Source organism: Stegodyphus dumicola, chromosome 10 (genome assembly GCF_044657685.1).
Source record: "Stegodyphus dumicola isolate Sdum_Otavi_A_Nest chromosome 10, ASM4465768v1".
Taxonomy (NCBI): Eukaryota; Metazoa; Arthropoda; class Arachnida; order Araneae; family Eresidae; genus Stegodyphus; species Stegodyphus dumicola.
The window spans coordinates 29,100,290-29,115,956 of record NC_140777.1 but is presented as its reverse complement, the minus strand read 5'-3'; the positions used below and the strand labels follow the sequence as shown (position 1 = coordinate 29,115,956).

At 31.6% G+C, this 15,667-nt stretch overlaps 1 protein-coding gene across 1 annotated transcript in view; it reads right to left on the bottom strand.

Moving 5' to 3' along the window:
- The window catches only part of Nhe1 (Na[+]/H[+] hydrogen exchanger 1), a 134,957-nt gene that overhangs the window by 102,703 nt on the left and 16,587 nt on the right, over nucleotides 1-15,667 (bottom strand). Inside the window, exons 4-5 of the mRNA XM_085825100.1 lie at nucleotides 15,335-15,393; nucleotides 4,861-4,944 (exon numbers count right to left, since the gene is read on the bottom strand). Coding sequence (XP_085681226.1) covers nucleotides 4,861-4,944; nucleotides 15,335-15,393 — 143 coding nt within the window. The remainder of the gene's footprint in view (nucleotides 1-4,860; nucleotides 4,945-15,334; nucleotides 15,394-15,667) is intronic.

Below are 15,667 nucleotides of genomic sequence, written 5' to 3'. Positions count from 1 at the left end.
AGCATTTTAAAGAAAAATACCTCCAAATACAAGAAAAGTCCTTTATTAATATTTTAATGTTATGTAATGCATAATATTTAATTTTTAAAAAGAGGCATCTTAAAAACAGGTATTTAATAAAAAAATGTAAAGAATCAAAATTTGTATTTCTAAAATAAAGCAGCAGATAAAAAAAAATAAAAAATTATTCTGAAAATATTTAGTTTACTTCCCTAGGCATAATTAAAAGCATTTTACACATACACATACACACACACACACACACACACACAAAAAAAAAAAAAAAAAAAAAAAAAAAAAAACTTTTAAAAATACAAATTTTAAAAAATTCTTCATTAATACTTTAATGTTATACATTGCATAATATCAAAATTTCACAAAACAGGAATACAAACTGATTATTTAGTATAAAACCCTTTGATCAATCACTGATATTCTTAACAAATATATGCAGAATGTTCTAAAATTATATTCGCAAATTTCATGCTGAGTAAAACTTAAATAAGAAAGTAAAATTCTATGTCTTGTAATAGTAGCTTTGAAGAATTTTATTTATAATCAAAGCATATTTGTTTGCCTTGAGAAGTAATCCTTACCTAGCCCTAACATGAGATAGTTGCTTCAGAGGAAAAGGCCAAGTGTGTGACAAGGTTCATGCAGATAATGTTAGACTCATAAATACAAAATAATCTTTATGTGAAGTACCAATGAAATTTATAATGCAAACTTAATATATGAATTGCATAAACACTTTATAAGAACTGACAGCATGCATCAAAAAATGAGCAATGGGACAGTAAAGTGCAGATGAAGAGGATAGAAAGTAAGTTTGTCAGATTTCTCAGTAAAACCTATATAACTACTAAAACTATACTTTGAAAATATCAGTTGATTTGCAACTACATCATTAGTCTTCTGGATCCCAGTACTTTTGATATGCACACTTAAAACAACTTAGTATAGAGCACAAGATCGGATAAATACCATTCAGTAGCTGTCCAAAGTTATCAAAACAGCAAGCAGAAGAGTTTCTTGATATCAAGACTGGCTTCCTTCTCGATATCAAAACGGGCAAAATGCAGCAACAGCTGATTTATAAGGAAAGCAAGGAATAACAAGCAATTGATCAAGGTGGCCTGCCTATGCCCTTCCTGAAGCAATCATCTAAATCAAAAATCATCATTCCAAATCAAGAATCCTCTTAATTATGGACAAATATTTCCACGACTGTAGCACCTCTAATAATATTACAAGCAGTTAAGAGATAAATGACTGTGCAGCTGACTACCTACATCATTAATGAAGCACTATCACTTCACATGCATAGCTTATGATGTCTACATATTGAAGACTCTGGATGGTGCAATTCTTCAGTAAATACTGGAGAACGTATGGAAATTCCCATGGACTTGTCTACATCTTTCCATGAAAAATGTTTTACACTTGGATTTTATCTGTGGAGTATAGTCACCACAGTTTATAGATCAATTATGGGTTATGTATCCTTTAATTACAAATAAAAATTTATGAATTGTCATGATATGTACCAAAAAAGAAAAAAAAAAACAGAACAGCCACAGCAGCATTCTATCTCCAAATTCTCCTTGAATGTCAAAGTTATGTAACTCATTGATCAGGCGGTTAAAAGCTCGGATATGGCAAGAAATAGACAGAAATTGTACTATGATAGAAAAAGCCCTGAAGCAGATTTTAAAGTTGGGAATAAAGTGTTGAAGCGGAAATTTTCTTTATCAAGTGCCCCAGACAATTTTACTGCAAAGTTAGCTCCAAAATTTGAAGGCCCCTATGTAATTCAGGAAATCAAGGGAGTCGTATTGTACCTTAAGAACCAGAGAGGGGAAATCTGTAAAGTAAGTCCCGACCAGGTGAAAAAATATTATAATCAAAATGATTTTGAAATCCTTAAAAGTTTCTTGCAAGACTCAAGCGCAAAAGAAGTGGAAGGTCCAGAAGTAACGTCACCCGCTCCACCACCCAAGAAGCAGAGAACAGAAGAGGAACCTAGCCCTTCTACAAGTCATGCGATGGTCCCGAAAAGAAGAAAGGAAAATGTTCAGACTCCAGCATTTAAGAAATACAAGAAAGCAAAGCCGGCGTGTAAAGAATCTTTGGTAAAGAGGAAAAGGCCAGTTACAACGTATCGCAGTAGAAATTCTGCGTCGAGGAAAACACTTCCTTCCAGGGTCAGATAGTCAGGAACGTACAAGGCCGCCGTTCACGAGAACAAAAAGACAGCAGGAGGAACGAAAAGACCACCACCAACAGAAGAAATTCAAGCACGATTCCAGACCGGAGGCCGCCAAGACCAGCCATCTAGGGGCAAAACGGAAAAGAAAGGAACCCGACAACTACTACTCCAAGAGGCCGGCGTACAGAGGGCGAAAAAGAAAAATTACCATGGACGAAACTCGAAGAACACAAAGGAGACGACTGACTTCTATGACCTCCATAACATGGGAGCTGTTCTGCCGGAAGAGGATGTCGGAGTTCCAATCATCGAAAACTCAAAGATAAGTTAAAATCTTCTATAAATTTTTCTTTTGTTCTGAAATGTTATGCGTAAATACGAAGTCCTATGTTTTGACAGAAGTCAGTTTGTCTCGGTTGAGACTTAGTTTTGTTTTACTTTATTTAGCTAAGGCAAAAGTATTATTTTCTTTAAGTATAAAATCTAAGAACAAGCAGTTTCTGTTGGTCGAAAGACTAATTCTGTTATGTTAAAGCCAAAATTGGGCCGAAAGTAAAATAACTTCGTATTCTTGTATTAATGAGAACTTTAGTTTCAGTGCCACCAGCTTGGCGAAGAATGCGTGAAGTAAAATTTTATTTTTATCTTATTCATTTTATGGTAAAGTGTAAAAATCATATGTATTAGAATTTTGTAAATATACGTAAATACTTGAAAGTTATGTAAAAGTAGAATTTAGTCTAGAAGCATAAAATTTTAGATGCTAAAAGTAAATACTCGAAAGAAATGAATTCAAATTTAAGTATTAAACTGTAGATAAAATCATGCTTTAGAGCGAAAGCCTGATGTCTAAAGATGAATGAGGGGGAATTTAGAATGAATGTGTTTTGTAGGGTTCTCCACCTACACTTGAATTTTAAGAATGTTAAAAATAGCTCATCGAGTTTCAGTATGTCGATTAAGGTGTGTCTATTTGGTTCTTGAATTCTAACCAATCATTGTGGTTACGGGAAGTGTAACAATACTAAAACACGAATATTCCCGTTTGACATCACACATGGTGGAGAACCAGGGTATTCATGCTTGAATACTTGAATGAATGTGAATTAAGCAGTTAATTAAGGAAAATAAAACGATCAAAAACAAAAACTTTATCCAGTGTTAAGAAAGTGTAAATTAAAATGTATTTAAAAGATACTGATACTTATTCCTTCCAGATGCTGGAAGGAAGAGAACAGATTGATTGCTGAAGTCCAGGAAAGGTTCCTAAGAAGAGATGGTAAAATGATTATCTACAGAAATTTATTCTAAGTTTTGAGAAAACAGTTTGTTTTATGTAAACAAGACTCTTGAATTTTAGTTCAGAATATGGAAACTTTTCAACAGGTCGTTTCTAGGACCTGCTTCCAAGTTTACTAAATTCTGGCAGCGGCAAATGTAGGGTTTATATTTATTTTAACTAACATTTATTTTAAGCTATCTTTCCTGTCAAGCCTTACTTTCCCCTGGAATTGCCAATGCCAGAGTATGTAAATTTTAGTAGAACGCGCAAAGTATTCAAATTTTTAGCAGAAGTAATTTTGAGTTAAATAGAAGGGAAACAAGTTTGTAGGTGTGCTTTCTTGATTCACGAGCGTGAAGGTTGCTAGGTAGAAATTTAAGAACCGCACGTTTCGGCCTGTGTGCTTGCTTCGGCCGTTAGTTGAATCTTTCAACTTTTTATTCAGAAAGTTTGCTGAAATCTCAGCTGTATCTTAGAACGCGGTTAAGTTAGTGACGTTTAGACAGCCTTGTAGGTAGTGACTTGTTATTATTCATTTTTAGTTGTAATTTCTTATTTTTATTTAACCGCTGGGTCGGCGTAGTTTGTGAGTGTCAAGTGAACACATCTGTAACTTCTAAAGTGGAATAAAAAGGGAATTAAACCCTTCTTAAGAGTTTGTGTACTTTCCAGTTCATAGCAGTCACTACTATTGTTGCGGGCAAGTTGGGGCCGCGCAACACCACAATGTGTTTTGCGATTTTTAATTGTTTGATAGCATTTAAAGCTCTTATATTATGAACATTAGGAGAAAAGCATAGCAAACCTAGTTTTACAAACAAATTCATATTAACATATAACATAATGAACAAATGGTTGTTCAGAACAGAATTCATTCATTAGGTGGGGAATGTCTGTTATGTTTTGTTGCTTCATTATGTTAAAAAAATTTGGGGAGTTTAATAAGTTTTTATCGAAGAGAGAACTGATTATAGAAATGGCTACTAATCTCAGCCATGATCTAAATCTACCAAGTGAGACTTTACAAAAAGAAATTAATCATCAAACAAAAATAGGGAAACTGACTGCAATCTTATTTCATTTAAGTTTTATGAATGACAAAAAAGTTATTAATAATTTTAGAATAATCTATGTATCTGATAGTTACAAAATGAAAAATTACAGTTTTGGAACTTAACCATCTCACTTCTTTGTTTTTGTACAACAGAAATTGGTATAACATGACCTTTTTTTAATAATTTAACAATTGTATTGAATAAGGAGAGAAAAACTGGTAAAAAATTTAAGCATAGCAACAATCATTTTGATCATAAATGACTTAAACTACATCGCACTGTGACTGTTTTGCAGAGATAAATATTCTACTCACTTTATGTAAGTTATATCCTGATTCATACATAATAGGTGGCAATAACACAAGGAAAAATGTAGTGGGATTAAAAGCTTCTTCTTTCTGCATGTAGAAAATAAAACATAAGTACCACAAAAGAGAAATATAGAATAAGAATAGAAAATACACAAAAATTCAAAACTTAAAAAATTAATTTAAAAATAATAACTAATTAAAAAGCAGACTCTTATTATTATTTCATGAATAAATCATGTAACGTTAGATATTATGCTATACATTATTAATGATTTAAAATATCTAAATCTTTAGCATATGGAAATAATAATCCTGAAAATAACATCCAGCAGATTTTAATTCCAGAAATGTTTCTAATATTTTTAATTCAGAATACTGAAATTCCTTTTAAAAAAACATTGATAAATTCTATTTTGTAATCCAATTCTAATACTGACATTATATAATAAAACTGAACACATTTAAAAAATAATTTTTATATTAACTATAAGAAAGTAAAATTCAATTTAAGATTTCACAAACTACTTTACAATCATTTCATATTTACTATTACATCTTTACTTAACACTGGCTATCATCAGTTGCAATGAGTCACATATTCTTGGTGATAATTTTTTGGTGCCACGATTTTTTTATTTTTGGGGGGAGAGGGGTTACAAAATGTCTCCAGTAACATATGTTTATTCTTGTCTAATGTTGCATCAAATATTTTTCCCAACATTCCATAAATATTATTGAATTGTCAGTCCCACTGTCCATAATTACCTTCACTAAAATTTCTGCAGTTTTACTTTCAGACATTTTCCCCTTCCCCACCCCACCCCAAAAAAAATACTTGCTTGTTTTAACCCATTAACCACCAAAACTATAAGGAATGTTTCTTTTCTCATGAAAATAATAACAAATATTAAATTAAGCATTTATAACATAAATTTACATTGAAAATTTAAAAAATGCTCTTACCTGTGGAAAAAGCGAATGTTGCGTTCGTGCAACGTCAGCAGAATAAGACTACGGATGTTTAGCGAGTAGGATTGTACTCGTGTGATGTTTCTTTTTGAGTGGAGTGCAGGATTACTTTTTAGCTGTATAACGTTTTATAAATCTACAAATCACTTTACTTGTAATTAATTTAATATTAAAATATACATTGTATTTCTTTTATAAATACAGATTATTGCAATTGAAAGATTTAAGCATGAAAAGCTTGATTACAGTCATGATGTAAAGCTACATTACATACTTTGCATCTATAAACAATCTGGCTATGGTACTCTTTACAAAAAAGTCTTTTATTATCAACAGACTTTACGATAAAATGTCTACCATCTCCATGCAATGGTTTTTGAATGCTGAATTTACTAGTCTTCCTGTTGCTGATCTATTTCTGGCTAATTCTACACTCTCAATAGGCGTTTTCAAAAGGAATAATGCATTCTCGCATCTGAAATCTAAAAGAGACTTTTATATTTCTAGTAGTAAAAAGTGGTGATATTTAGTAAGTTTAGATATGGTCTCACCTCACATAATTTATCAGTATTGTCAAATGCAAATTCTGCTTCATATTCCTGTACTGCAAATGTGATATCGATTCTCGTACAACAGGAACAGAAATGTCCTTATCAAAAGACCAATACATTTTTTCCTTGAAGTAAAGAATGATATCCTGTAAGCAATAATATTCCGATAAATCAAGATCCGATAAATCTGTATAGGCTTCAGATGCAATAAATTCTGGGCAGTTTTCTTTTTGCTGAGCATATATATTTATCTGTTCAACGAGAAGAGAGTAAATGTCTAAACCAAAAAGAAAATCAAAAATCTGTGTACTAGTTTTACCTTGTATTTTGTCTTTTATAATTTCTCTTCTATCTCTTTCTTCATGTTCTTCCTGAGACATAACTAACAGCTTCATTTTTATCTACTTCAAGATTTCAGTCTTCTGCTTTTTAAACTTTTTAGTATGACTATAACTGCTTTTAGAAGGCTGAAACTTACTTCTTACATGAATTTCAACTTCCCCAGCAGTATCATTTGGTAAAATATCATTATCATTATTTAAAATATTGCCATTCCTTTCTTCTTCGTCACTAGCTTCTGCAATTTTGGGGGAAACAACAACAATATCATTCATTCTGGTCATTATTAACAATAACATCATCTGTTTCTTCATCAAAAAATCTTTGAAGGGCTTCTTCTAATGTAAAATACCTCGTTATAGGCATTTTTAAACAACCAGAACATCAAAAGAAAGGAGTGAAAAAGGAGATTGACTACCCGTTTCCTGCAACATCTGTTTTCACTTCCTTCCCAACACAAATATAAACATCTGACTGATGTAATGTTCTGATAAACGGTGACCTTGACTAAAAATAGATCACTCATAAAGACGGCGATTCTTTCGTTAAATATTTTCAGCAAAAATACCCGGTCAGAAATTTTGCTTAAAGTATGAGATTAATTATTATAAAAAAAATAATGTTTGAAGGCAAATATTTTTTACAGAAATAATCTTCATAATATTCCCTACACAAAATCATCTGCTGGTATAAAATATCTTAGATTGTTATATTTATATACGCATTTATTTTGCCCGTTACGTCAACGCAACACCAGCGGCTAATGGGTTAAGACAAATGCCATCAACTATCTACAGTTTGTGTAATAGCTTTCCAGCATGGTTTTTCTATTTTGCTCAACAAAAATGTAATATATATATATACTCCATAACAAAAAAAAATCGACACTTTAAAAGAAGTTGTCCAATGGAGACAAAAATTGGTGGATAGGAAGATTATGTACAGAAAAAAAAAATTATTAATATTTCAGAATAATTGAATGATTTATTTCAGAGTTACATAGTTACAAAGTAATGAGCTCAATAAGGTGTTGACCCAGCTCTAGCCTGGATGCAAGCTGCCACATGGTGTGGCATAGACTGATAAAGCTCCCGGATGGTCTCCTGCAATAGTTCTTGACAAATTTGCTCCAACTGTCAAGCTAGGTCATCAACATTCCCTGGTAGATGCAGTCCCCTTCCCATCACAATCTAGACATGCTCGATGGGAGAGAAATCTGGCTGGCCAAGGAAGTGTTTGACAAGCTGTAAGACAGTTCATAGCAACACGTGCCGTATGTAGTCTGGCATTATCTTGCTGAAAAATAACGCCTGGGTACTACAAAAGGAATGGTAGCAAAACACATCTCGGAATCTCGTCAACGTATTGTAGTGCTGTAATTGTGCCTCTAATGATGGCCAAAGAGTCCAGCTATCAAGAGAAATGGCACCCCAGACCATAACTCTTGGTTGAAGACCTGTGTGGCGTGAAATAGTGAAAGCAGGATCAGCACGCTGCCCTCAGCATCTCCAGACACATCTTCGATGATCATCACAACACAGTTGGAAGCGGGATTCGTTGCTAAAGACCATACGTACTCAGTCAGCATCATTCCAAACTGATCGAGCCAAGCACCACTGTAATCTGTCTCGACAGTGTGCACGCATGAGTGGCAGGTGGCACAACGGTCAGTATGAGCTTAAATTTCGCTCTATCAGCCGTCTGTGAATGGGTCAAGATGGACACTTGTGTGCGGGTTGATAGTGATGAATCAGGGGCTGCAACAGCTGATCTGACAATCCCTGTATCCCCCCGATCTGTCATGGTCCTAGAACGACCGCTACCATCATGACACTGAAATCTGCCATTCTCCACCCATTCGTGCTAGTATCTTCTAATCGCCGCATCATTTCGACTCATATAACAAGTGATTCTCAGATTTGCCCAACCTGCCTCTCTCAACACAATGATACGACCTCTTTCAAACTCTGACAGTTGCTCGCAATGAGCCTGAATCCTACGATGAGGCATTTTTTTCAGTTGTTGAAAGGTATCCTAAATCGCAATGCCACAGAAATTTTTAACAATAGTTCAAGAACAGCTCCTTATATACATCTGCTGGATTTTCAGTTCCAATGTGCTGCAGATTGCACTATTAATTCATTGGACACCAAATTTTAATCATTTGCATATTTGATCAAAACATTTATGCATACGAAATTTCAAAGCAATCGGATGATTCCTTCTTATGTCGATTTTTTTGCTATAGAGTGTATATATGCATGTATAAATGTATGTATGGATATGTGTGTATGAATATACAGAAACTTAGAGCATTTAAAGTTAAAAGTAAATTATAATAAAAGCAAAGTCATTCCTCAACAATATTAATAATTGCATCCTTGTATAAGAGGTTTAACACAATATCTAAACAATTCAAAATTAAAAGGATCACAGTAGTACAAACTCGAAAGCTAAAAAAGCAAAATGGAAAAATATGCAAGAAACCAAAATATAAAAATTAATCTCCTTTTACTGAAACTTCAATTCAGACCTCATTACAGGAAAATGAATTATAGCTTCATAAAAGTTGATTAACATGCTTCGAAAACGTGTTTCTTTCTCCTGGTTCATTTAAGATCAAAAGCCAAAAAAAAAGAAATTTTGGTACTTTTCCGTTTCGCCGGCACAAATCTCGCCAAGCAGACTTTATTGGCGATAGCACACAATATACACATAAAAACTTTTAGTTCTAAGAATTTTTTATTTTGAAGGCATAAACATATTAATATGATTTAATTTCAAGTTAAATCTTAATCTGAAATAAAATTTTAAATGCTAGAATTATTTGAATTCGTACGAATAGCTTACTCAGAAATTATGTAAAACCACAGTGCTTTAATTCGCTAGTGCACTCTCATTAGAACTGATGAATTCAACCCTTAATTTTGCCTTTCCTATATTTTCGCCTTCGGGTGAGCGGTATGATTGCATTCTAATTAGCTTAATTACTGCAAATGGTCTTAGGTTATAAAATTTAACTATCTTTTTTAAAAATTCTATGTAATTGCATGCCAGTATTGAATGAAACAATCAATCTGATAAGAAATGGCTGCGACTTGTTTTGAAAATGAAGCGTAAAAGTTTACCAGTGAAGATATTCCGTTTGGTAAGTTGTACCATTATTGGAGACTTTATCGTTTGCCCCCAGAAAAACGGAAAAGTACCCAAATTTTTATTACATTGAAATTTGTATAAAACTGAAGAAAGTTAATCTCATTTTACATTATGTAAAATGACCATTCGCAAAAAAAAAAAAAAAAAAAAAAAAAAAATAATTGGTCTAAAAATATTATACGCAAATCTGAAATTAAAAATCAAATATAAATATAAAGCTCAAGACAAATATATTTTAAACCAAAGAGCCACTTAAACAATACTCTAAAAATGGGCGGTCCCTGTTTATGCTTAACTAAACTTTTAATGCCAAGAAAACGAAAAACTTTTCAGAGATTGCTTTAAATAATAAAATCAAATCTGAGCCTACTTTTGCAAAAACTGAAAACCTATTAGAAACAAAATTGAAAAAATGCAAACTTACTGAAATCATATGACGACCTTCAAACAAAAATTTACTTAATTCTACAGATGACCAAACTGTGTTTCTTGTAGAATTCATAGTTGTTCTGGAGAAGCAGAATATGGTAGTTCTTGGGAAAAGTATGCGATAAGGTTTAAAGTGTCCAATAACAGATGTAAGTATTTAAACGTGTTCAAAAAATCCTATCCTATTAAACTTTGCATGTCGGGGTGTCAAACTTGTGTGAGGTCGTAATAAATTATTACCATGGCGAATGGTGTTCATCAACTCCAAAATGGCAACGTTAAGAAACTTCTAAAAGATGCTACTTTCTGTAAAATCTTAAAACGTGAAAGTAGTACTGGCTCAAAGTTGAGGAAAAGTATATGTTATAAAAGATAAAAGTCTTCATGTAATCAGGTTACAAAATGTTTTTGAAACTAATATATAATTTGGAACTAATAAAAAATAATTAACTGCACCATGGAGTTCTTTTTTAATTGCCATGAAGTTCTTTTCTACTATAATCTGATTAAAAATTTTTAAGTGTATAAGTAACTACGACGCAGTTACCTATAAACATAAAACTACGACGAATATCCTGCAAAGATGTTTCACTGCAATTCATCAAAAACTTAAAATAACCTCAAATATACTTTACAACAGATACTACATGCATTGCCTAAATTTCACAAAATGGCAGTCAAATTTCGATTTATAGCTAATGCGACCAGAAATTGCATGAAGAAAATAGACAACCGTTTTGCTGAAATATTTTTAAAAAATTCACAACTTAATTAAAGATATACAGATGCAAGACCACAATTTAAATTGGATAATTAATAATAACAAACTGGTACTAGAAGCGCATAGCACTATAAAGATTAAAAATATTTTCTGTTACAACTTTCAGAAGTTATACACGGCTCTTCCGTTACTAGAAGTACTATTTGAAGTCTTGCAACTCTTCCAGATTTATTTCCACAAATTATTACGATTATTTCCAAAGAAGAATTAGAGCTATATTTAAAAAGTATTCTTTTTAAAAACTACATTGCTTTTAATAATGCTTTTTTTTAAACAAATCAACAGAATTCCGATAGGAACCAGCATTAGTTCAGCTATTTGTAATTTGCACCTTTCGACTAAGAAATTCATTTCCAACAACAATCATCTCAAGCACATTGTTCATATTACACTAACATCTACAGATACATGGATGGTATTATTGCAATCAACAATTTCAATAAAATAGAATTCGATCACATTTATCCTTCATGTCTGAAACTCAATAACACTAACTTTCAACAAGGAGATATTAATTACTTTAATTTGCAAATTATCAATTTTAAAGATATCACAATTTGCAAAAAAAGAAATTTTGATTTCAATACTAATTAACTTATCCATTGGCACACCAATTATCTCCAAAAGAGTAATACTAAATACCAAACATACTCAACTCCTTAAAATAAAAAATATTTGCAACAAAGTCGAATACTTACAAGAAATCAATTATTTAGTCAAAATTCTCTTAGAGAATAAAACGCCTCTTTTAAAAATTTCTATAATTCTACAGAAAGCTGGTATAACCACCTTTTTTTTAATTTCTCATCTATAGCAATATGATAATTATTACTTAAACATTAATCAAAGGTAAAAGTTGGATGACTACAATAAGAAATTTAATGTAAATATGTACAAAGATTCCATTTCTTTTCCCCTCCAATTATTATGTATACTTTCTTTCCACTATTTTAAAATTTATTCTGACAAATATTCTTGCTTTTACCAAAAAAAATGGGGCTTTTTAGTTTCAAAGATGTTTTCTATCCCGATTACATGAAGACTTTTATCTTTTATAACATATATTTTTCCTTTTCCGCAAATCTGAGCCAGTACTACTTTCACCTTTTAAGATTTTACAGAAAACAGCATCTTTAAGAAGTTTCTTAATGCCGCCATTTTGGAGTTGACGAATACCCTTCCTCATGGTAATAATTTTTACGACCTCACCCAAGTCTGATAACCCTGCACACAAAGTTTAACAGGATACGATTTTTTTAACACATTTAAATACTTACTTCTGCTATTGGACACTTTGAATCTTAATTAAGATACAATAACACGCCAAACAAATATTAATTTAGAAGTCAAACAACACACACACTTTCAAAAAAAATCTTTCTGTTCTAGTTAATGAGCCTAATTCCAATCCATCTTTGCCTTCAGCCTTTGAAGAAATTATGTTTTAGCTCTGGTTTCATCAACAGATGGTGCCAGTAGCTTATCTCCTGTCCAAGCTTTCTTATCTTATCTCATCATTATATCTTATCTCGTTCATTTGCGCTTTTGTAGCTGAGGATGATGGTTCGGTAAAACCATCGAAACTAGTCCTGAGAGAATTTGAAAATATAACGCTGATTTTTGTTGTTTGACTTCAAAATTAACTTTGAATCTTATCACATACTTTTTCCAAGAACTACCATTTTCTGCTTCTCCAGAGCAACTATGAATTCTACAAGAAACACAGTTTGGTCATCTGCAGAATTAATTAAATTTTTGTTTGAAGGTCGTCATATAATTTCAGCAAGTCTGCGTTTTTTTTTTTTTTTTTTTTTTTTCAATTTTGTTTCTAATACGCTTTTAGTTTTCTGCAAAAGTAGGTTCAGATTTCCTTTTATTATTTAAAGCAATCTCTGAAAAGTTTTTCATTTTCTTGGAATTAAATGTTTAGTTAAGCATAATTGGGGACCACCCATTTTCAGAGTATTGTTTAAATGACCGTCTGGTTTAAAGTACATTTGTATTGCGCTCTATATTCATATTTGATTTTGAATTTCGGATTTGCATATAATATTTCTTGACCACTTTATTTATTTATTTTTTTTTTTTTCCCAAATGGTCATTTTACATAATGTAAACTAAACTCAGTGGCGCAACAGCCTTAGTAGGCCACGACCTGCAGTGCCCTGAAATCTGCTTTCTTGACCTTGGGCCCTGGAGTGCATCAGTATATGCCCTGGACAAACAGTCAGCTTGTCACAGGACCCATGGTGTTTAGTCCTCAAGTGAACTTGGTACTCATTTTATCAACCCATTCAAGGGATGAAAGGCTGAGAACATTGTCCAGCCCAGGGATCGAACCCCGGACCTGTGGGGCAGCTGCATGATGCGCTACCCACTACATGATGTAAAGATTTATGGTTTTTTTTGTGTAGTCAATTTGATACAATGTTATATTTTATTCTTTTTTCCAAGTGTTTCAAAGGCGTGTAGAGAAAATCCTGGTACATTTGAGATTCACTTTTTTTTTTTTTTTTTTTTTTTTTTTTTTTCTGTTTTATGAATTTTAATGCAATGACAATTTGTTTCTTTTTTCAGTTTTTGATCTGAAATGAACCACGAGAAAGAAACATGTTTTCGAAGAATATTAATCAACTTTTATGAAGCTATAATTTATTTTCCCCTAATGAGTTCTGAATTGGAGTTTCAGTAAAAGGAGATTAATTTTTATATTTTGATTTCTTGTATATTTCTTCCCTTTTGCTATTTTAGCTTTCGAGTTTGTACTACTGTGATCCTTTTAATTTTGAATTGTTTAGATATTGTGTTAAACCTCTTATACAAGAATGCAATTATTAATATTGTTGAGGAATTGCCTTGCTTTGACTCCAATTTCCTTTTAACTTTAGATGCTCTAAGTTATTTTACTTCAACCCTGCAGCTATAGCGCAGGACAGGTATAAAAAATTTATTTTTAATTTTTGCCTCTTATTAAGTTCCTTTTAATGTGTATACATATATATATATATATATATATATGTACACATACACCCATACACACATATATAATGAAAGTTAATATGAACATAAAAAAAGCTAAGAGTTTAAAAATTCTAATAAAATAAAAGGCTTAATTATAGTTAAGAAAAATTTGTATTACATTAAAACTTAAATTTACTAACAAGTTTTATTTGTTAGTAGTTGTGATGTTCATTACATCTTTCATTACAAAATCCCAGCTGTTTAATCTGCACATCATAATCAATATTTAAATCTAAGTTTTTTAAGCCATTTTTTTATCTTCAGTACCTCTATAACTGAAGCCCCAAAATAATACATTACTAAGACACTAGATGACTCGCATCAAGAGCATCTACGGCGTAATATTTTTTAAATGAACCAAAAAATACAGCATGCCTCTCCTTTTAAAAAATTTATGCCGAAAAAATATGCTTTCAATTTGAATTAAAACACGCTTTCTATTGTATTTCAAAGCAAGCATACATATTTTTAGGATATCAGATTTTTTTTTTTTTTTTTTTTGGTTGTTGTTGTTGTTGTTGCTGCTGCTGTTAAGTCAATGCTACAATATGAAAAACAGCTGACATAAAGCACACACTTACTAAATTCATATTAAAGGTTTCCAGCTTTTATCAATCTCACGTAATGATCACATCTTTATAAGCCAAATACTAATATTACATGATTACATAACAGTACCGTATATTATATTAATATACATTAATATTACACTTTTATCAGAGTAACTCAGAGGTGAGTAAAGATTCAATTAATATTTTTCACTCTCATGTCTGATTTCAACAAATGAACATACAGTTTTAAATGCCCTAATCTATATTTTTATTATTTTATTTTATTTTACTTTCTTTACTATCTATTTACTTTTTAATTTTAAGAATACACATTCTTTGTAAAAAAAAAAAAAAAGAAAAGAAAAGAAAAGAAAAGTCATCTACTTCTGCCGTATTCTGTTTTGTAAAAAAGGCATTAAGAAAATGTTACATTAAAGAATCACATCTTCTGCTGAATCTGAAATGAAGTATATAGTAATAAAATACTTGCTTATTTTCAGAAACTTTATTCTGGTTTCTGTAATTGTTTTTAAATTACGACATTATATACTACGTTAAAAATATGTACCGTATATTTTAAAGCCTCAACTTAGATCTCAAATCTCAGACATAATACTGAACTGGAATTATTAAATATATATAATAATTTTTTAATTATACATAATTCATAAACATATCACCTGCCAGTTGCCCAGGTTGTTATTTGAAAACAGTTTCAGAATTAGGCCAATCAAGGCACCTGAAAGAAAAAATTATTTGATTTAATATTTGCAGAACACCGCATATTTAATGTATACATAACTGAGTTTTTTAGAATGAAAAAACTTATACAATAATTAAGGCAATTATTAAACATGCTCGGAATTTGCTTCCATTCCTACCTGCCATGGAGGCAAAGAATGATGTCGCAAACATCTACTTATAAGTCTAAAAAGTCATCGCCATTTCAAGGTACAGTCTACATTATATGCATGTGAAATTAGGGAGCTTGCTGTCCTGTCACTGACATCCTT